Source organism: Manacus candei, unplaced genomic scaffold (genome assembly GCF_025592945.1).
Source record: "Manacus candei isolate 608988 ecotype Guabito, Panama unplaced genomic scaffold, ASM2559294v1 h1tg000045l, whole genome shotgun sequence".
NCBI classification, from domain to species: domain Eukaryota; kingdom Metazoa; phylum Chordata; class Aves; order Passeriformes; family Pipridae; genus Manacus; species Manacus candei.
The window spans coordinates 7767012-7788644 of NW_026138093.1; the positions used below are offsets into that span (position 1 = coordinate 7767012).

The 21633-nt window shown below is 52.5% G+C and overlaps 3 protein-coding genes across 3 annotated transcripts in view; 2 read left to right on the forward strand and 1 right to left on the reverse strand.

Moving 5' to 3' along the window:
- Positions 1–21633, forward strand: part of LOC127474810 (uncharacterized) — a 1039526-nt gene that overhangs the window by 640347 nt on the left and 377546 nt on the right.
- The window catches only part of LOC127474849 (zinc finger protein 501-like), a 51433-nt gene that overhangs the window by 19077 nt on the left and 10723 nt on the right, over positions 1–21633 (reverse strand). The gene's annotated exons all lie outside the window — the stretch shown is intronic.
- On the forward strand, positions 10435–11598 carry LOC127474936 (olfactory receptor 14J1-like). Its single transcript, XM_051796268.1, has one exon. The coding sequence runs from the start codon at positions 10450–10452 to the stop codon at positions 11404–11406; it is 957 nt and encodes a 318-aa protein (XP_051652228.1). The 5' UTR covers positions 10435–10449; the 3' UTR covers positions 11407–11598.

Genomic DNA, 21633 nt, shown 5'->3' on the forward strand with positions numbered 1-21633 from the left:
TATTGACAAGAAGAACCCCCTGACTACCACCAAAGACCTGAGAAGGAAGGCTGAGATGCTCATGAGTTTCATTATGAATGCTGTACAGAGGAAAATAGGCAGGTTATTGCTGCTGAAAAGCATCTAGTCATCATTTTCCTCAGAGTGTCCCTGAGCTCCTGGTTCCTCAGGCTGTAGATAAAGGGATTCAGTGCTGGAGACACCACTGAGTACAGAACTGACAGGGCCAGATCCAGGGATGGGGAGGAGATGGAGGGGGGCTTCAGGTAGGCAAATATGCCAGTGCTGACAAACAGGGAGACCACGATCAGGTGAGGGAGGCACGTGGAAAAGGCTTTGTGCCGTCCCTGCTGAGAGGGGATCCTCAGCACAGCCCTGAAGATCTGCACATAGGAGAAAACAATGAAAACAAAACCACCAAATATTAAAGAGGAACTAACCACAGTGAGCCCAAGTTCCCTGAGGTAGCCTGAGTGTGAGCAGGAGAGCTTGAGGATGTGTGGGATTTCACAAAAGAACTGGCCCAGGGCATTGCCCTGGCACAGGGGCAGGGAAAATGTATTGGCTGTGTGCAGCAGAGCATTGAGAAAGCCAGCGGCCCAGGCAGCTGCTGCCATGTGGGCACAAGCTCTGCTGCCCAGGAGGGTCCCGTAGTGCAGGGGTTTGCAGATGGCAACGTAGCGGTCGTAGCACATGACGGTGAGGAGGGAAAACTCTGCTGAGATGAAGAAGAAAAAGAAGAAGACCTGTGCAGCACATCCCTTGTAGGAGATGGCTGTGGTGTCCCAGAGGGAATTGTGCATGGCTTTGGGGACAGTGGTGCAGATGCAGCCCAGGTCTGTGAGGGAGAGGTTGAGCAGGAAGAAGCCCATGGGGGTGTGCAGGTGGTGGTCACAGGCTACGGCGCTGAGGATGAGGCCGTTGGCCAGGAGGGCAGCCAGGGAGATGGCCAGGAAGAGCCAGAAGTGCAGGAGCTGCAGCTCCCGCTTGTCTGCAAATGCCAGGAGGAAGAACTGGGTGAGGGAGCTGCTGTTGGACATTTACTCCATCATCAGAGTATTTTAATCTGTTTAGGAGGAAAAGTCACTGCTGAGTTAGACCAGGCTTCTGCAGCCAAACATTACATGTCTCACAGCCACCCCACTCTCAGGCTCTCTCTCCTCACTCAGACCTCCCTGCAGCTCCCTCCCCTGAGCTCTGGCTTTTGTGGGTTGAGGGGACCATTGGAAGCAGTAACTCTGTGATGGGCTCCCAAGGACTCCTTCTTGCTCTGCTGAGAGAGGGAACTTGGAATGCAGGGTGATCTCAAATCAAATGTACTCATAATACATCCAAGAGTTTCTCAGCTTTGCTGTTTGCAGTTTGCCCAAATGAAGGACTGAGCTGAGGGAATTCTTTGTATTTTTTCACCCACTTGCACCTGCCACACTTAGGAGTGGTTGTGGAGGTTTGAAATCCCTGACATTTCTATTGCACTGCAGGTCAAGTCTTGTGGGTTCTGAGGGGCCCAGGGACGGTCCCTCAGTGCAGAGAGAAGAGCTGCTCTGCCCATCAGTCCTGTGCTCAGCTCCCTGTGCTGGCAGCTTGGAGCTGGAGGAGCATCACACTCAACTGTTCCCCTAATGAGAAACTGCACAGATATCCAAGAAATCCATGTCCAAAGAACAGATTGACACACTTCTCACCTTTTCATATCTCCCTTCCCAGAGTGAGACACAAAATGCTCCTTGCAGCTGCCCAGAGCATTTCCATGGATTTAGCACTGAGGAGTTTTCTCCATGGGGATCCTGTGCAGCACAGAGATACTATGGCAGAGCTGTGCCCTTCTGGAGGGCACCTACAGCCCTGCAGGACACCCAGGCAAACAGCTGAAGACCCTGAAGGTGCCTGGAGGGCACTTGGGCACTTGGCTCCCACAGACACCTCCCCACAGCAACACCCAAAGGGGTTGTGTCTGGACAGGAATCTGCCCCCCCTCAAACCCCACAGTGGCTCAGAAAAGCCACTGGTGAGAACAAGGAGAGCCCAGGCAGCAGGGGATGGCAGGGAAATGCCACAGTGCTGCTGCCAAGGGAGGAGGGACACAGAGAGACAGCTGGAAATCAGGGCCTTGTCCTTGCCTGGGCTCTGGCTGCTGCAGGGCAATGCACAGCCCAGCCCCCGTGGGCCTGAGGGCACAGGCTCTGCTTAGGCTGGGAAAGGAGCCCAGGCAGGAGCTGCTCAGGGAAGGGGTCTGTGCCACAGGGACAGCAGGGAGGGGCCCACATCCCCCTGCCCAGCCCTTGTGGCAGCAGCTGCCTCTCCCTGCCTGCCTGTCTCTGGGTGAGGAGCTGTTCCTGCCAGCAGCCCCTGCCTGTGCCCAGCTCAGCTCCCTGCCAGTGCTGCCAGAGCCATCCCCAGCCCAGTGCCCAGGGGCAGCTCTGCCTGGGCAGGGGCTGCAGAGCAGATCCCAGACAGCCTGCGGTGGCTGGGAAGGGGGAGGTGTTCTGGGGGGATGTGCTTCCTGAGAAGGGCCCCTGGAAATGGAGGAGGTGGAGCTGAAGCTGTGAAGAGCCCTGAGCCTGCAGCTGAAGGGCCCTACCCTGCCCTGCCCTACCCTGAGGGGTCACTCCTTCCACCCACCCCTTCTCCCTGCAGGGCCGTGGCAGCTCCTTGGCCGGGCTGAGAGCTGACCCTGGCAGGCAGCAGAGTCCCTGCCCCAGCACACAGAGCCCTGGGGGCAGGACCCTGCTCTGCCCCACAGCCCTGGGCACCCCTGGCTGCACCCCCACCTTCCCACCCCACAGCCAGCCCTGGCACAGGGAACCTTCTGGCCCTGGGCCTCTGATGGGGCAGCAGCAAGTCCTGCTCTGCAGCAGCTTCTCCTGCTGCACCCCAGCAAATCCAGCAGAGCCATCCTGACAGCTCCTGCCACTGCTGCCATTTGGCAGCTGGGAGAGGCACTTGCAGGAACTCACCTGCACTGCTCTGCAGCCAGAGCCTGAGCGTGGCAAAGGGCTGGCAAGGTTCCTGCCCTGAGCAGCTCTGCCCTGTCCTCCCACCCCAGGATCCCTTGAACCTCCTGCTCCCTTCTCCTCTCTGCCCTTGCTGCCTTCAGCTCCTGCCCTGCTCTGCCATGTGGCCACTTCCCCTGCACTGCAGCAACTGGGAGAGTCCTGCTGAAAGATCCTGGAAGCTGTGGGATGTGGCAGCTTTAGGAGATGCCTCCAGGAAGGCAAGTTGAACTTTCCTACAGCCAGAGAATTCTTCCTTCAAATCCTGGGAAGGTTTCTCCTGTAGTGAGAGCTCAGTCACCTCCCAGCCCAGGCTGCCTCTCATCTCTCTGCCTTCTCTCCTGTGCTCTGGGTGCTGCAGGCAGTGCCCTCAGCCCTGCTGGGCTGTGCAGAGGAGCTGCTCACCAGCAGATCTGTCTCTTTGAAGCTTCTCTTGCTTGCCAGGAGCTCCCTGTGTGCCAGGAGCCCGGCCCAGCTCAGCAGCACAGCAACAGCCCCAGGCAGCCCTTTCTCTGCCCCTCTGGGCTCCCTCCAGCTGTCCCTGGGGCTCCAGGGGAACCTGCTGGCACACAGTTGAAGGAAATAATGATGTTCCTTCTCTCAGCTGGGCACAGACACTTCTTTCAGCACTGTCATTTCTCCAAACAGACACAGAGTTAAGTCCAAGAGTCCCCTTTTCATGTCCCATCATTAGACACGAAACCCAGACAGTGCCCAGGAGGGATCTCCTTCACCTGCACTGAGGGAAGGGACTCAGCTGAGTCAACAGAGGTGTCTCCTTGTGGCTCTGCAGACCTGGGGCCAGAAGGACACTCAGCTCCCTCCACAACCCCCATGGGCTGGGATTCCTCCTGCCCCACTTCAGTGGGCCCAAAACAGGCCCCTGCAGGTGACTCCTTGTCCCAGCTCCCATGGCAATGAATGAAGACCAAAGCCAGGGGTGACCTGCTGGGACACAAAGCCCTGGTTCCTTCTGAGGGGCCAGAGGTGACCGAGATTCCTGCTGGGAACTGCAGGCTCCAGTGGAGCAGTTCCTAGGGACAGGGCAGCAGCTGTGGGATCTTCTTGGAGGCTGCTGGGACATTGCTTTGGCCAACTTCAGTGGCAGAAGGGGTCCACATGTAGGACAGAGGAGCCTGTTACTGTTCCTTCTGTCCAGGGCAGCCCCTAGAGGTGTTCAGGTGACCAAATGGAGTCAGGTGGCACAGGGAGAGAGGTCTTTCTCCTGTTCTTTATCAGGTATTTTCTACATGTCCTCAGAGTACAATGGCAGTTGTCTCCTGGACATCCCTTCACTGCTGAACCTAATTCAGGGCAGCAGAGCCTGGATTGAACAGCCAAAGAGGGGCCTGTAGTGCCAGGGGAGGTGCCAGGGCTCTGCAGCACAAGTGCAGCAGCTGCCATGGACAGCACAGGGCCTGTGCAGGAACCCTGTCCCCATTCTCAGCAGTTGTGGGACAGGCACCACCCAGGGCTTCCCAGACACATTGGGGGCCTTTGGGGCAGGGAGTGAATCCCAGCCCTGCAGGGACACAAAGGCTGTCCCTTCTCTGCCCAGCCAAGGCCGGGCCAGGCACGAGTCCAAATCCCATCAGCCCAGGCTGTCCACACTTGTTTCCTCCCTCTGCTGGCTCTTCTCTCCCCCAGCACTTCAGCAGCATGTGCTGATCTCCTCAGGGATCAGGCCTGGGATTTTCCCCCTGGGCCTGAGACCCAGCACGTCCACCCCCAAGGCCATTGTCAGCAAAGCCTCTGCACACCCCAGCTCTCGGGGCTTTCAGAGCAGCTTTCCCCACTGCAAGTCTGTTCTTACCCCGGTGCCCCACTGAGGGGCTGCAGCCAGACAGGCCCCAATGCCCTGCGTGTGGGGCACAGGCAGGAGGAGCTGCAGCCCCAAGTCTCTCTTCATTCCACTTGCAGGCAATAATAGCCCATGCCTGCTGAGACAGATCCCAGGTTGCAGGGCTGTGATGGGTTGGGAGAGAAGGCCAAGGAGACACAGGAGAGAAAGAGCAGGAGAGAGGTGTCCTCAGCGGGAAGGAGCTTCTTGGACCTGTGGAGCTGCTGTAGGGGGTGAACAACTTGGGTGAACTTTTGTGGGTGAGGGTCAGAGGAGAGAGTGGTTTGGGTGACATTGTGGAGTGAGACAAAGATCCCATTCAAGTTGGCTTTGATAACCCTGGAATTCACTGGAAAGGCCCCATGACAGGATGCAAAGAGTCCCAGAGGTTTGTGCAGGGTCTTGGTGAAGACACCCTTTGGGACACAGGCCTTAGAGCACAGCTGGCAGGTTGGTGGACAACAGGGAGGCTCATCTGCATCTGCTTCTCATCAAGAGGAACCAAGATGTTACCATAATAACTGACTGTAGAAATGGGAATGTATGTTGTTTGCCATGGTAACTGACTGTAGCAACGGCAATGTATGCTTGTTGCCATGGTAACCGACCATAGGAATGTGACTTTATGATGGTTGCCATTGTAATCGAGCATAGCAATGCGAATCTATGATGGTTGCCATGGTAACTGACCGCAGCAATGGAAATGTGTCATGGTTACCATGGGAATCTGACTGTAGCAACTGGAAGTATGATGTTTGCCATGGTAACTGACTGTAGCAACAGGAATGCATGATGGTTGCCACAGTAACTGACTATAGAAATGACAATGTATTGTGGTTGCCATGGTAATGGGCTGTACCAGTGGGAAGTATGGTGTTTGCCGTGGTAACTGACTGTAGCAATGGGAATGTATGATGTTTTCCATGGGAACTGACTGTAGCAACGGGAATGTATGTTAGTTGCCATAGTAAACAATCATAGCAACGTGACTGTATGATGGTTTCCATGGTAACTGACCATAGCAATGCTAATGTATGATGGTTGCCATGGTAACCTACTGTAGCAATGGGAATGTATGGTGGTTCTTATGGTAACTGACCGTGGGAATGAGAATGTATGCTGGTTGCCATAGTAACTGACCGCAGCAGTGGGAAGTATGATGATTGCCATGGTAACTGATAAGAGCAATGGGACTGTATGATGGTTCCATGGTAACTGACAGTAGGAACAGGAATGTATGTTACCATGGTAACCGACTTTAGCAAGACGGTTGTATGATGGTTGCCATGGTAACTGACCATAGAAACTAAAATTCAGATGGTTGCCATGCTAACTGATCGTAGCAACGTCGCTGTATGATGGTTGCCATGGCAACTGATTGTAGCAGTGGACCGTATGATGGTTGCCATGGTAACCAACCACAACAATGGGATGTGTGATGGTTGCCATAGTAACCGACCATAGAAAAGGGAATGTATGATGGTCGCCATGGTAACCGACTACAGCCATGGGGATGTGTGATGGTTGCCATGGTAACTGACCATAGCAAAGGGAATGTATGATGGTTGCCATGGTAACCGACTACAGCCATGGGAATGTGTGATGGGTACCATGGTAACCGACAATAGCAGTGGGAATGTATGGTGGTTGCCGTGGTAACTGACTGTAGCAATGGGAATGTATGATGGTTGCCATGGTAACCGACCATAGCAATTGGATTGTATGCTGGTTGCCATAGTGACTGACCGTAGCAACGCGGCTGGATGATGGTTGCCATAGTAACTGATAGTAGCAATGGGACTGTATGATGGTTGCCAGGGTAACTGACTGTGGAAATGGCAATGTATGGTGTTTGCTATGGTAACTGACAGTAGGAATGGGAATGTATGATGGTTGCCATGGTAACTGACAGTAGGAATGGGAATGTATGATGGTTGCCATGGTAACTAACTGTAACAACGGGATTATGCTGGTTGCCATTGGTAACTGACTGTACCTGTGGGAAGTATGATGGTTGCCATGGTAACTGACTGTAGCAATGGGAATGTATGCTGGTTGCCATGGTAACTACTCATTAAAATGGAAATGTCTGATGGTTGTCATGGTAACTGACTGTAACAATGGAAATGTATGCTGGTTGCCATGGTAACCGACCATAGCAATGGGAATGTATGATGGTTGCCATGGTAACTGACCATAGCAACGGGAATGTGTGATGGTTGCCATGGTAGCTGTGTGTAGCAGTGGGAATGTGTGATGTTTGTCGTGGTAACTGACCATAGAAATGGGAATGTGTGACAGTTCCCATGGTAACCGATTGTACCAGTGTGAAGTATGATGTTTGGCTGTAGTAACTGACTGTAGAAAAGGGAATGTATGATGGTTACCATGGTAACTGACTGTACCAATGGCAATGTATGATGGTTGCGGTGGTAACTGACCATGGCAATGAGACTGTATGCTGGTTGCCATGGTAACCAACCATACCAGTGGGAAAGTATGCTTGTTGCCACGGTAACTGACTGTAGCAATGGGAATGTGTGATGGTTGCCATGGTAACCAACTGTAGCAATTGGAATGTGTGATGGTTGCCATGGTAACTGAGCATAGCAATTGGAATGTATGCTGTTTGCCACAGTAAATTACTGCAGCAATGGGATAGTATTATGGTTACCATGGTAACCGACCATAGCAATGACAATGTATTACGGTTGCCATGGTAACTGACTGTGGCAATGAGAATTTATTCTATTTGCCATGGTAACTGACCATAGCAATGGGAATGTATGCTGGTTGTCATGGCAACTGTGATTTCCTTAGACTATGAGCACAATATTTTCATCTGCAAAAACATTAGTGAATGTCCAGAAATCTCTCAAGATGGGCTTTAAATGTCTCAAGCACATGAGTACTAGAGAGGGGCTAAGGAGCTGCGGCCTCACTGGTGTGGAGACTGAGGACAGCACAGGACAGCCCTGAGAGGGCTTGAAAACAGGATCTGGAGATGGTGCATCCTTTTGTCAGAGAAGAAAGGAGCATGAGAAAGAAAGAATTAATGCCAAATGCAGCTGGGGAGGTCCCGAGTGGACGTGAGGAAAAAGGAATTTCACTCAATGGAAAACATTGTGCTGCAACACGTCACCCAGAAGGAGTCTGGATGAGCCCAAGGCTTTGTGTGTGCAGGAAGAGCCAGGGAGGACGCAAAGATGTCAGTGCAGGAAGGTGCCAGCCAGGTGGGGCAGCCGGGGGGATGACGACAGCCTGCAGGGAAAGGGGCAGGGCATGGACACCGTAGGACAGCCTGGGCTGGAGAGGAGACAGGCATGGGGAGAAGCTGAAAGGCCCTGACACAGCCACCTTCTGCAGGCCTTTGGCCAGGGCTGCTGTCTGTGCCCCTGATGCCAGGAGGAGGGGAGTGCCCCTTGCAGCCCTGGGGCCTCATGGCCTCCTTGTCCCTGCTCAGCAGCCTGGCAGGTGCCACCCCATGGTCCTGCCCTTGGCATTGCACATCCCACATCCCAGTGCCCCAGGAGGAGCCCTGAGGAATGAGGCAGGGACAGGGTCTGCCTTCCCAGGGGCTGGGGGTCAGGGCTTGACCCTTTGGATTAATGAAACACATCCAGGTTTGCTCAGCAGCAGAGCCACTTTTCCCTTGCTTGTCCATCCTTGTCATCACTGCAATTTTCTGTTCCAACTGGAATCTGGGGACACTTTCACAGTCGTGTCCCTCATTGAGACCCAGTAACAGTACAAGAAACTTCAGTATTTCAAACTCATTTTGACTTCTTGAAAAGTTATTTGTACTTACTCTCAGGGACTGAGTTTCACGTAAACAACAACAACCCCCCTCTGGGGGTCATTAAAGACCTGGGGCTGTTGCTGTGCTGCTGAGCTGGGCCGGGCTCCTGGCACACAGGGAGCTCCTGGCAACCCAGAAGAGCTTCAAAGAGACAGCTCTGCTGCTGAGCAGCTCCTCTGCACAGCCCAGCAGGGCTGAGGGCACTGCCTGCAGCACCCAGGGCACAGGAGAGAAGGCAGAGAGATGAGAGGCAGCCTGGGCTGGGAGGTGACTGAGCTCTCACTAGGCAAGAAACCTTCCCAGGATTTGAAGGAAGAATTCTCTGGCTGTAGGAAAGTTCAACTTCCCTTCTTGGAGGCATCTCCTAAAGCTGCCACATCCCACAGCTTCTAGGATCTTTCAGCAGCACTCTCCCAGTTGCTGCAGTGCAGGGGAAGTGGCCACATGGCAGAGCAGGGCAGGAGCTGCAGGCAGCAAGGGCAGAGAGGAGAAGGGAGCAGGAGGTTCAAGGGATCCTGGGCTGGGAGGACAGGGCAGAGCTGCTCAGGGCAGGAACCTTGCCAGCCCTTTGCCACGCTCAGGCTCTGGCTGCAGAGCAGTGCAGGTGAGTTCCTGCAAGTGCCTCTCCCAGCTGCCAAATGGCAGCAGTGGCAGGAGCTGTCAGGATGGCTCTGCTGGATTTGCTGGGGTGCAGCAGGAGAAGCTGCTGCAGAGCAGGACTTGCTGCTGCCCCATCAGAGGCCCAGGGCCAGAAGGTTCCCTGTGCCAGGGCTGGCTGTGGGGTGGGAAGGTGGGGGTGCAGCCAGGGGTGCCCAGGGCTGTGGGGCAGAGCAGGGTCCTGCCCCCAGGGCTCTGTGTGCTGGGGCAGGGACTCTGCTGCCTGCCAGGGTCAGCTCTCAGCCCGGCCAAGGAGCTGCCACGGGGCTGGGGGAGAAGGGCTGTGGGGAAGGAACAACTCCTGGGAGGGCAGAGCAGGGTAGAGTCCTTCTGATCTCCAAAGTGGGCTGCAGGGATGAGGGCTGGTCACAGCTCCAGATCAAAGCAGGAAATTTCCCAGAAGGTGTTTGCAAGAGGCACAGACAGACAGGAGGTACCTTCAAGAGAATGAACCAGTTCTTTCAGTGTTATACTCTGGGTTGTCTGGGTGCTGACTGCAACAGGGAAATTAATCTCTGAGCACAGGAGGAGACACTGCAACTTGAACTCTGTTAAATTAGAGGGGATTGAACCTGAGAGTATCAGACATCAAAACTGTCTTATAGACAGCATCAGTGTCACTTTTTCAGCCCTGGACGCAGGGAGGCAGCTGCTGTCAGGGACAGCTCCAGGCAGCAGAGCCCTGGGCAGGGAGTGGGGGGCAAGAGCCCCCAAGGCCTGGGGGAGGGGACGTTCAGGCAGCTCTGGGGGCCCTTCCCTGCAGCTCTGCTGGGCACTGTGTGCTGGACCATAGAAATGAGGATTCCTGCAGTGGAAAAGAACCTTCCAGGTGTGATGGTAAAAATGGAAAACACAGGTACAATTATTCTAAGGACAGACTAAGCTTCTGCTCTGCAGCCCCAGCTCTTCTGAGTCATTTCAGTAGAGATGGAACTTTTGTACTCAAGGTCTGTTACATCTGACATTCCTTGTATGAGAGCTCTACCAAAAAAATTCCATGTCCCAGTACAGCAGAGCAAACCTGACTCCTTGGCAGTGCATTTGGTGACATTTGACACATTGATTTCTTTTAGAAATGGAGTTGCTCTTTCACAGAGGTCTGTCTTAACCATTCACTGTCCTTTCCTTTTTTGAACAGACCCTGTGCTAAGAAGCAGCAAATGCCCAACAGCAGCTCCCTCACCCAGTTCCTCCTCCTGGCATTCTCAGACAGGCGGGAGCTGCAGCTCCTGCACTTCTGGCTCTTCCTGGCCATCTCCCTGGCTGCCCTCCTGGCCAACGGCCTCATCCTCAGCGCCGTAGCCTGTGACCACCACCTGCACACCCCCATGGGCTTCTTCCTGCTCAACCTCTCCCTCACAGACCTGGGCTGCATCTGCACCACTGTCCCCAAAGCCATGCACAATTCCCTCCAGAACACCACAGCCATCTCCTACATGGGATGTGCTGCACAGCTCTTTTTCTTTCTGTTCTTCATCACAGCAGAGTTTTCCCTCCTCACCATCATGTGCTACGACCGCTACGTTGCCATCTGCAAACCCCTGCACTACGGGACCCTCCTGGGCAGCAGAGCTTGTGCCCACATGGCAGCAGCTGCCTGGGCCACTGGCTTTCTCTATTCTCTGCTGCACACAGCCAATACATTTTCCCTGCCCCTGTGCCAGGGCAATGCCCTGGGCCAGTTCTTTTGTGAAATTCCACAGATCCTAAAGCTCTCCTGCTCAGGCACGTCCCTGAGGGAAATTGGGCTTCTTGCTTTTAGTGCTTTTCCTTTTCTGGGTTGCTTAATTTTTATTGTTTTCTCCTATGTGCAGATCTTCAGGGCTGTGCTGAGGATCCCCTCTGAGCAGGGACGGCACAAAGCCTTTTCCACGTGTCTCCCTCACCTGGCTGTGGTCTCAATCTTTGTCAGCACTGGCATATTTGCCTACCTGAAGCCCCCCTCCATCTCCTCCCCATCCCTGGATCTGGCCCTGTCAGTTCTGTACTCAGTGGCTCCTCCAGCACTGAACCCCCTCATCTACAGCCTGAGGAACCAGGAGCTTAAGGATGCCCTGAGAAAAATGATGACTGGATGCTTTTCAGGAGCAATTATGTGCCAGGTTTTTGGTGTGTAGCATTCAGAATAGGACTCCTTAATGGCCCAGCCTTCCTGCTCAGGTTATTCGTGAAGGCCATCAAGTTCTTTTTGCAATAATTTTCTGTGCAATTAAATATTATTATGCCTCTGCTTTCTAAATTAGTGTCCACCTTTTGATTTTGACACTAAGACTGTATAAATGATGAATTGTGCTCTCTGAGTATTTAAGCAAAATAAATGACTCTGCAGTGCCTTCTTTGTCCAAGACCCTTCTTCTCAGATGTTCCTAAAGGACAGCACACTGCAGGACAGGGGGTATTTGCAAACAGGAAGGGGACAATAATCCCAGCCCAGCAGCACTGCCAGGGAGCAGCAGGGCTTGGTCTTTGCAGAGTTGCTCTCTTGCCACTTCCACACTGTCCTCCTGAGCCCCTTTCTCACTGTAAGGCCTGAGTGCTCTCTGAGCACAGTCCTGTGGGCTGGAAGCCCTTAGAGCACAGGCAGGGACAGGCCCTGGGAACTTCTGAAGCTCCCTTAAGGCATCTCCAGGATGCTGTGGCATCTTCTGCGGGCAGGGTATGTACTGCGTCACTTCTGTCACCTTGCTCCAGGGCTGGAACTCTCCTGCAGTGACACCATGACACTCCTACTCTCTGCTTTCCAGGTTCCATTTTCAGATCCAGTCTTCCCCTCCTGCTCCCAGGGACATCCTGGGAGTGATTCAGAGCTGCCATCCTGGGGCAGCTCCTGCCCAGCGTGGGCAGGCACAAGGTCTCTCCAGCTGCTCCTCTCCCCTCCCCAGTGCCACTGTTTTCTGCAGCCTCCTCCTCCTTGCCCAGCACAGCCCTCCTGGCACAGTTGGACACAGCCCTTGTTCTACCCCCTCCTCAGGCACCTGCCCAACCCCCTCAGCTCCAGCCTGATGGCCACAAACCTTCAGGGCAGGGAGCACCAGGAAAAATGCTGAGGAAACCTTTCAGCTGCACTCAAATCCAATTGGAGGGGTTGGACTCGAGGAAGAAATCCCTTCTCATTCTCCAGAACCACCAGGACAACCTGTCTTGTGTCCTAGGCACTCCTCTGGAAGTGTGGGATATGGAAAAGGTTTTGGTGTCAGGGATATTGAGAAGGCTGGGCAGTGTCACTGGGAGACCTCTCCCAAACACTTGCGAAGGCCAGAGCCAGCCCAGAGCTTCCTGGGGCCTTGGCAAAGGCAGACATGGAACCAGTCTGCAAACAGGGCAGCAAGGAGGGTTGGCAGAGTTCCAGACTGCTCAGGCTCAGCAGGGAAGGGGATAGCGCAAGTCCTCCTGCAGCCATTCCCAGGCACTGGAAGGATAAGGCAGGGATTGCAGACCCCCTGTGGGAGGGAATAGAAGAGGATGTTGTGTGCCCAGACTGTTTCAAGGCTCTTGACATTGTCTCCTGTGGTCTCCTTATGGCCAGACTGGTGAGAGCTGGACTGAAGAAGTGGAAGATGTGGTGGGTGGGAAGTTGGCTGAATGAAGAGTGTCAAATAAAATCCATGGTACAAAGTCCTCTTGGCAGCAACTTCCTGGTGAAATCCCTTAGTGATCAGCCTGTGAACACCACAGTAGAACATCTTTATTATCTCTCTGTACAATGGGACAAAATGTATTTTCAAGACCTTTGTGAATGATGCCAAATTTCAAGGAGCCCTTGAGCAACCTGTCCTAGTTTAAAGACACATATTGGGGCGGGAACTCCAATAAAATGAACTCACTCCCCTTTTATTCCCACCAGTACAGGGAGACAAAATACAAGGAAATATAAATGAAAAAATAAGAGTTTACTGACAAGAAATATAGAAGCAAAACAAGCAATACCAACAAAACAGTTCAAAGCAACAGCAGAGAGAAAAATTGTCTCCTCTCTCTGCTCCTGCCCCAACTCCCTTTTGTAAACAGATAAAAACAGGGATCAACACGTGCCTCCCTTCCGCCTTTTCTCCCTAAATGAACAAAGAACAAAAATTAAACCAGTGGAAAGAGGGGTAAAGCAAAATCTGGAAAACTCTCTGGTCTGAGATCAGTTGTGCTGCCCAAGAACACGCTGACTCCAGAGGTGTCCAAGCGGGGCAGAGCCGGCGACTCCGGTCCGTGCGGCGGCGGGGGGGAGGCAGCGGCTCTGCTTGATTCCATGGAGTTCTGGGCAGGCACAGTGGGCCCTTGGTTCCAGGAGGGTCTGAGATGTCTCAGGGTTCCTTTTGTTTCAGAGAGACCCCACATGTCACAGTGGTCCTTGGTTCCATGAGATTCCAGTGTCCCTGCATTCCTTTGGTTCCATGAGGCCCTGCAGTGTCACGGTGCCACTTGATTCCGTGACGTTACAAAGAATCAGAATGGTCCCTTGATTTAAGGCCAACTGCACAGGGGGCTGCCTTGGGGGGAGTGTGGGCACCCAGACAAGGGAGTTGTCACCCCCCTGGACTCAGCCCTGGGGTCACCACATCTGGACTGCTCTGTCTGGGTGTGGGGTTCCCCATTCCGGAGGAATGATGAAGAATAGGAGAGGGTCTAGAGGAGATCTGACAGGATGGAGCTTTTCTCCATATTGGAAATAGAATGAAATCTCCACAAAGAGTAGCATGGAAGGTTGAGACTGAAGGTGAGGAAAAAGAAATGTCACTCAACGGGGACCCTTGTGCTGCAAGAGGTCACCCAGAGGGAGTCAGGATCAGCCCATGGCTTTGTGTTCCAGGGAACAGCCAGAGCTGGTGCAGAGACATCAGGGAGGGTCTAGAAATGCTGCTGGGAGGGGGTGGGAAAGCAGGAGGGGTGTGTGCAGCCTGCAAGGCCAGAGCAGCAGCAGGGCCAGGGCAGGACAGCCTGCAGGAGAGATGGCCAAGGGCTCTGGCAGGGCTGCAAGGCCCAAAGGCACCCAGGCCTTTGTCCCCTTGCCTCTGGCAGCTGCCTCTGCCACTCAGGCCACCACAAGCAACTTGCCTGGCAGGTTCTGCACTTGGGTTCTGCCTCGCCCCTCCCTCAGCAGCCTGGCAGGGGTTGCCCAGTTTTGGGCCTTTGTTGTTCCTCCCCCTCCCATCCCAGTGCCCCCCAAACAGCCCTGAGCCAGCCGGGAGGGACAGGATCTGCTGGGCCAGGGCCTGGGGCTCAGGCCTTGGCCTTTGTGCTCCACAAAACCAAGGCAGGCTTTGCTCAGCATTGCAGGGGCCTGCCCAGAGCCTTTGTCTGCCTGCACTCCTGGCCTCCAAGGAGCTGCTCCAAGGAGTCCCTGGGGAGGCTTTGACAGTGCCTACCCTCAGTGGGGCCCAGCAATGCTTCAAGGCACTTGCACTTTGGCTTCTGACTTCTTCAGCAGCTGCTTCAATCTTCTCTCAGTACCTCAGGATCATGGGCTGGGCTGCAAACACACCGTGGGGCTCATTAAATTCCAGATATCCCTCAGGATCTCTTTGTCTTCTTTTAATTGTCTTCAAGGCAATTTCAAAACAAGTCTTCGAAGTTTGTACTTTTTTTGTACTAATTCAATTATGGATATTTTTAAGTTCAGACAAGAGGTGATAGAGGTGTTCTCCAAGTGATCTTGATGCTGAGTGTCTTCTCAGGAGATCCACAGTGACCCTGTATGATCAACCTTTTTCCTCACCTCCCAGCCTCACCAGTTCTGACATGGCCCATCTTGGACTGACAGCTGATGCAACTCCAAACACACTTTGGGACCATTAAAACACAGGAAAACAAATTATTTCCCTTTCTTTTAATTGTCTATAAGTCATCAAGACTTCTACAGCTAATTTGAGTTGTTTTGTAGTTTAGCTAAGGAGGAAGATTTTAAAGTGGAAGTCAGGAAAAAAAATATTTTTTAATGAAAGGGAATGATTTACACAGAGCCTTGGGCTAGGGCGCGAAGGATTTTGATCCAAAGACAAGGGGGTAAAAGACATTAGTAGCACTTAATCATTGACCAATTGAACAGTTATCAGGTGATTCAATAGCATTTGCCACAATTTTAACAGTGACTGAATTAGAGATTCACAATAACAACATTCACACCACAGTCAATTCACACCCACACCCAGGCAGAGATGTGTGGACACATCAAGAGCTGGCTGTGGAAAGATCCCTCTCCCAAATTCTCCTGTTGTCAGGGAAACACTCCCCCAAATCCCTTTGTGTTTCCCACCAGACAAGGGTCACAGCTGGAGGAGTGTTTGTGGAGGGGGATCAGAATTGTCCTGGGCATCACTGACGATCTTTGGAGTGTTGCAAACTGGAGGGTTCCTGAGCTGGGAGAGGCTGCCAGAGGTGTCCCACTGAGAGGGAGGTGCTGGGGAGCTGCCAGGGCCTCCCTCAGCCCCGCTGGCTGTGGGCTCCCAAGGGGACTGGCTTTAGTTATCTGCTGAATTTCCATCCTGGTGTCAGGAATGACTGAAGTTTCCAAACTATTTGGGAATTGTATCAAAACTGTTCCATTTGGGCTACAATTCAGGCAGGGAATATTCCAAGGCTTTCATGGGATGACTCATTATCCTGTGTTCCCCAGCTGTTCCACTCCAAATTATTCCCACCTTTATCATCCAGGGGCACCTGGTCCAGTCCAGGGACACTTCGCCACACCCTGGTCCGGTCCATGGGCTCTTCATTGCTCAGCTGGTTTGGTCAAGGCTTGTCAGGAGCTCCTGAGATCCTCGACCAGGCCTGAGGAGAATGGGGGGAAGATGCACAACCACGGAGGCTTCTAAGAAAGATGGGGGAAAACATTTTGTAGGGTCTAGATATGGTGTGATAGGACAAATGATTTTAAACTAAAAAAGGCAAGTCTGAAGTAGATATAACCAAGAAGTTTTTACAGTGAGGGTGGTGAAACACTGGCACAGATGCCAAGAGAGGTGATGCCTCATCCCTGGAAACATTCAAGGGCAGGTTGGATGGGGCTCTGGGCAATGTGATCTAGTTGTGGATGTTTCTGCTTATTGCAGAGGGTTGGACTTGATGAATGTCAAAGATCCCTTCCTAACAAAACTCTTCCATCATTCTACTGGAGCCAAGGCTGACGAGGATCACACAGGTTTCAGACCCAGATGTACACCCCCTTTGATGGCCCAGCTGGCAGCTCTGCTAAAAAGCTGCTGCAAAGAACCTCCACACCTAAAGGAGCTTTGTGCTGGGCTGAGCTGTGGCTCTCAGGGCTGGGGGGTTGGCTTTTGGCTGCCAGGTGCCCACCAAGGCTCTCTCTCACTCCCCCTCCTACTCCACCCCCCTTGGTGCCTGTAGGGTTGTTTCTCCCACATTTCTCTCACTCTTCTTTGGGCTACAGCACCCTGGATTTTTATCCTTTCTCCAAAGGGTTATCACAGAGGTGCCTCTGGAATTGCTTTTTGGCTCAGCTTTGGGCACTGGCTGGTCCATTCTGGAGCCACCTGAAACTGGCTCTCTCTGACACACAGTCAGCTCCTGATCTCCTCTTCCCTAAGGGAAACCTGCAGCCCCCTCCCTGCTACCAAATCTAATCCACAGGGTCACTCAAGTGCCCAGGAATACAGGAGGTCATTGATCCCATTATTCCTCAGGCTGGTTAAACAAGACTTTGTCCTCTTCCTGTCCCTGACTGCAGGTTCTTTCTGTCAGAGCAGAGTTGGGCTGGACCTCAGCCGTGCTTTGCTCCAGAGCCTGCTGGGGTGGGGGCAGATGGCAATGGCAGAGGGACTGAGGTGCCCCAAGGAGAGCAAACCCTGCTGTCCCCAGGGCCAGAGAGACACAGGGCTGGGCTGGGCAGCCTGGCAGGACGGGGCTTTGCTGCCTGGGGGGTCTCTGCCATTGTAGCGGGCCTGGAGGCTTCAGGTGACTCTGATCTGCAGGAAGGACAAGGTGCTGATGGAAATGGGTTTGGACCTCCTGTGATCCAGGAACACTGTGAAAATCACTGGTCTGTTCCTTGGCTGCAGCATCACAGGGATGGCTATGGGTTATCAAGCATTGGAACAGAATGTCCAGGGAAGTGGTTGAGTCACCACAGAATCATAGAATTGTTAAGGTTAGAAAAGACCTCTGAGATCATGGAGGTCAACCATTAACCCAACGCCGGCATCTTCACCACTAAACCGTGTCCTCAAGTGCCAGAGCTCAATGTTTTTTGAACACTTCCAGGGATGGTGACTGTGAGACCCAGGTTTGAGCTATGAGCTCAGCAAAGGGGTTTTACTTTGAAAAATATAAAAGGCATAAAAAATTTCCACCCTCCAAATTTTTGAAAAGGGCCTTCAGGTCTTTTAATACCTTCAGAGAGACCACAAGGAAGAAGACACTGCACACGTTTTCTCAGGAGGTCAAATAAGACACTTTTACTGGCAAACTTCAGAAAATAAGGGAGCTTGGTAAAAGGTTATAGGGCAACATTCAACCAGAATAGAGCATTCCCCAAAGCATTGACTGATCACAGGCCAACCCATCCCAGTCAGCTGGATGGTTCACTGACAATGTGTCTCGAGGGGTGGCACCTCCGATGCCATAGAAACCCCTCCCCTGGATTAGGAAACCTTTGGAATTCAGGAGCTGTCCCAGTGGAGCATGAAAATGAACAGCAGTTTTCCCAAAGCCCAGCCCCAAGCAGAACAAAGCCAGGCCCCATCAGTGTCAGAGCAAAGGTCCCCCATGGCTGTGTCCCTGTGGCCGCTGAGGCGGCAGCGCAGGCCCGAGGCGGTGCCGGGTCCCGGTGCAGCCGGGGCAGAGCGGCGGCTGCGCGAGCGGCAACCCCGGCGGTGAGTGCGGCAGCCCCGTGGGAGCGGCGGCTCCGGGCACAGACGCCGGCGGCAGCCGCTGTGGCTCCTGGAACCCAGTGGCCATTGGGACACTGCAGGGCCTGCTGGAATCCAGGGGCCGCTGGGACACTGGGGAGCCTCTTGGAGCCAAGGGAACCCTGGGATGTTTTGGAACATCCTGGAATCAAGGAGCCATTGTGACACTGCAGGGCCTCATGGAACCAAAGGAATCCTGGAGAGATAGTGGAAACTCATGAAATCATCATGGCCATTGTGACACTCCAGAACCTCATGGAACCAGGGGTCCGTTGTGACACTGAGGGACCTCATGGAACCAAAGGAACCCTGAGAGTTTTTGCAACCTCATAGAATCAAGGGACCATTTCTGGCAGGATGCTCTGCTCTGATAATACCTAAACAATGGTCAGAGAATGCAAACAATGCACACTGTGATGAGTTACTGCTGGTGCCAAGGTGCTGTTTTTAATGTTGAATTATACTAAACCCAAAATGCTTCATGAAACTTCAAACACACATCCTGCTTTCTGAAACAGGATTTGACAGATAAGCTGCTCCCTGGCCTGCAAATATGTCTGGCAGTCAAACCCTCGATAACTCTAAAAGCCGCGTCCAACTTTCATGTGGCAGATTCTTCCACAGACTTCCTTGAAGTGTGTGGAGCTTCTGCCATGAAGCAGGGACAGCTCTTCATGGTCACTGCCCAGGGGTTAAGTGAAAGAGAGAGAACTACCCCCTGTTGTTATGGGGTGAGTTACCTCACTCTCTGCTTCAGGATTGTTTCTTTTTGCTGGTTTTGATGCAATTACTTTAATAGAATGACTTTGATAGACTGCACTGTCCTATCTTACACTATACTGCTAGGAGGTTTTGGCTTTTATACTGTGCAGTAAATAATTCTCTTTAAGGTCTGTTCATTTGTCTGATCAATTTTCTGTTCATTTGTCATAATAAATGATCGATTTTATAGAAATATTTCTGATTTGCCATCACTAAAACCTGTCGGACAAAGTGATTGAATCACACCTCTATAATTCCTTCAATTGAAACCAAAATCTGAGCCTGAGATTGGATCCAGCCACAGCCAGGCTCCTCTCTGAGAAGGAATTTAGAAAGCAAGGGGGTCCTTTCTGCACCTCGTAGCTCAACGAGACGGCTTCTGCCATCAACTTTGTCTAAGCCTTCCACCCCCCCAGCCCCAAGCCGTGACACAGGGGCATGTCTTGTCCATGCAGTGCAAACATGGACTCCTGAGCTGGTCATTTGCTGTCCCTCCTTGGAGGGAAGAACAAGCCCAATGGCCTGGGGTGAGAGGCCAGTGCTGGGAGCGGCGCTGGCTGTGCCAGGGCACTGCTGGGTGCCCCCACCCTGAGCACTCCCACCCTTGTGCTGGTCACTGCTGTTTTCCTCTGCAGGGCGTTGTGTTGGGCACATCCTGGAGAGCAAAGTGGAAAGCAGATGGAAGCTTTGAGGCCCTGGCCTGAGGAGATGCCCCTGCAGGATGGCAGTGCTGCTGCAGAGGTCAGCTCTGTGCCAGCAGTGCCCGTGGCTGTCCCTGCCTGCAGTCCCTGGACAGTCCTGCAGCAGGACTGGCACCCACTGCCAGAGCACTGAGGCCTCCAACAACACAGGGCTCTGCAGGACAGTGTGGAAGGGAAGGGAGAGGAGGCCATGGAGGAGAAGGGCTGCTGCTCCCTGGCAGTGCTGCTCTGCTGGGACTCTTTTCTGGCCCAGCTCTGCACAGAGGCCCCAACCCTGCAGCTGCAGAGAAGTCAGAGAGGAAAGATGTCAGGCAGACAAGACATTGCAGAGTTCTTTATTTGGCTTAAGCACACAGTGAGTCAATTCCCAGTTTGTACAGCCTCTGGGCCAGGCTAGAAAGGCAAACACTGAATTGAAAATGTTTTTTATATACATTTTTATATGCATATTTATACATAAAGATTTTTGATTTGAACAAATTCTCACAAAAATAACATCCCTACCAGGAGCAAAAAACAGAGAAGATATGTGTTGTGGTAGGAATTCTTAATGATACAGCACACATAAGAAGTTATCTTAGCCAGAAACCTTGAGATTTAAACACAGGGAAGCCTGTTTATATTTACTCTCTGATATTCTTATAGTATCTTTTAATTAAGTTGACTTCTAGACTCCAGAGGTAAATCTGTTTTATCACTCTGTTTGCCCCCATCTGCATTGTGTTTGTGATTTAAGTGCAGCTTTACTTTTAATACTACAAGTGAAAATTCTGTAGCAAGAAGGCCCTTTTTTCAAGGTAATGTACAGCTTTTTATATACCCGAAATGGAAAGAAATATCTGTTTATCTGTTTAAAGAAAAATATCTTCCTAGACCTTTAACCCCAGCCATCAATGGAATGCTTGCCCTGCTTTCCAAAAACTCTCTATATAGCTAAAGTTATGTCAAATAAAGTATTCAGCTTTGTACACACAAACTGGATTGTCTATTATCATTCAAACCATCTCAGATATGTTGGGCCTTTAATGAAGTCCATAACAGGATTGGCCTTTAATGAGGTACATAACAAACAGAAAAAGGAGAGTTTGTTGCTTCTGAAAAACACCCAGTTATCAGTTTCCTCAGGGCATCCTTGAGCTCCTGGTTCCTGAGGCTGTAGATGAGGGGGTTCAGTGCTGGAGGAACCACCGAGTACAGAACTGACACCATCAGATCAAAGGATGGGGAGGAGATGGAGGGGGGCTTCAGGTAAGTAAACACGACAGTGCTGATAAACAGGGAGACCACGGCCATGTGAGGGAGGCACGTGGAAAAGGCTTTGTGCTGTCCCTGCTGAGAGGGGATCCTCAGCACAGCCCTGAAGATCTGCACATAGGAGAACACAAGGAAAATGAAACAACCAAACCCTAAACAGGTACTAAACATAAGAAGCCCAAGTTCTCTGAGGTAGTCTGAGTGTGAGCAGGAGAGCTTGAGGATGTGTGGGATTTCACAGAAGAACTGGCCCAGGGCATTGCCCTGGCACAGGGGCAGGGAAAATGTACTGACTGTGTGCAGCAGAGCAGTGAGAAAGCCAGTGGCCCAGGCAGCTGCTGCCATGTGGGCACAAGCTCTGCTGCCCAGGAGGGTCCCGTAGTGCAGGGGTTTGCAGATGGCAACGTAGCGGTCGTAGCACATGATGGTGAGGAGGAAATACTCTGCTAACACAAAGAACAGAAAGAAAAAGAGCTGTACAGCACATCCCATGTAGGAGATGGTTGTGGTGCCCCAGAGGGAATTGTGCATGGCTTTGGGGACAGTGGTGCAGATGCAGCCCAGGTCTGTGAGGGAGAGGTTGAGCAGGAAGAAGCCCATGGGGGTGTGCAGGTGGTGGTCACAGGCTACGGCGCTGAGGATGAGGCCGTTGGCCAGGAGGGCAGCCAGGGAGATGGCCAGGAAGAGCCAGAAGTGCAGGAGCTGCAGCTCCCGCCTGTCTGCGAATGCCAGGAGGAGGAACTGGGTGAGGGAGCTGCTGTTGGACATTTGC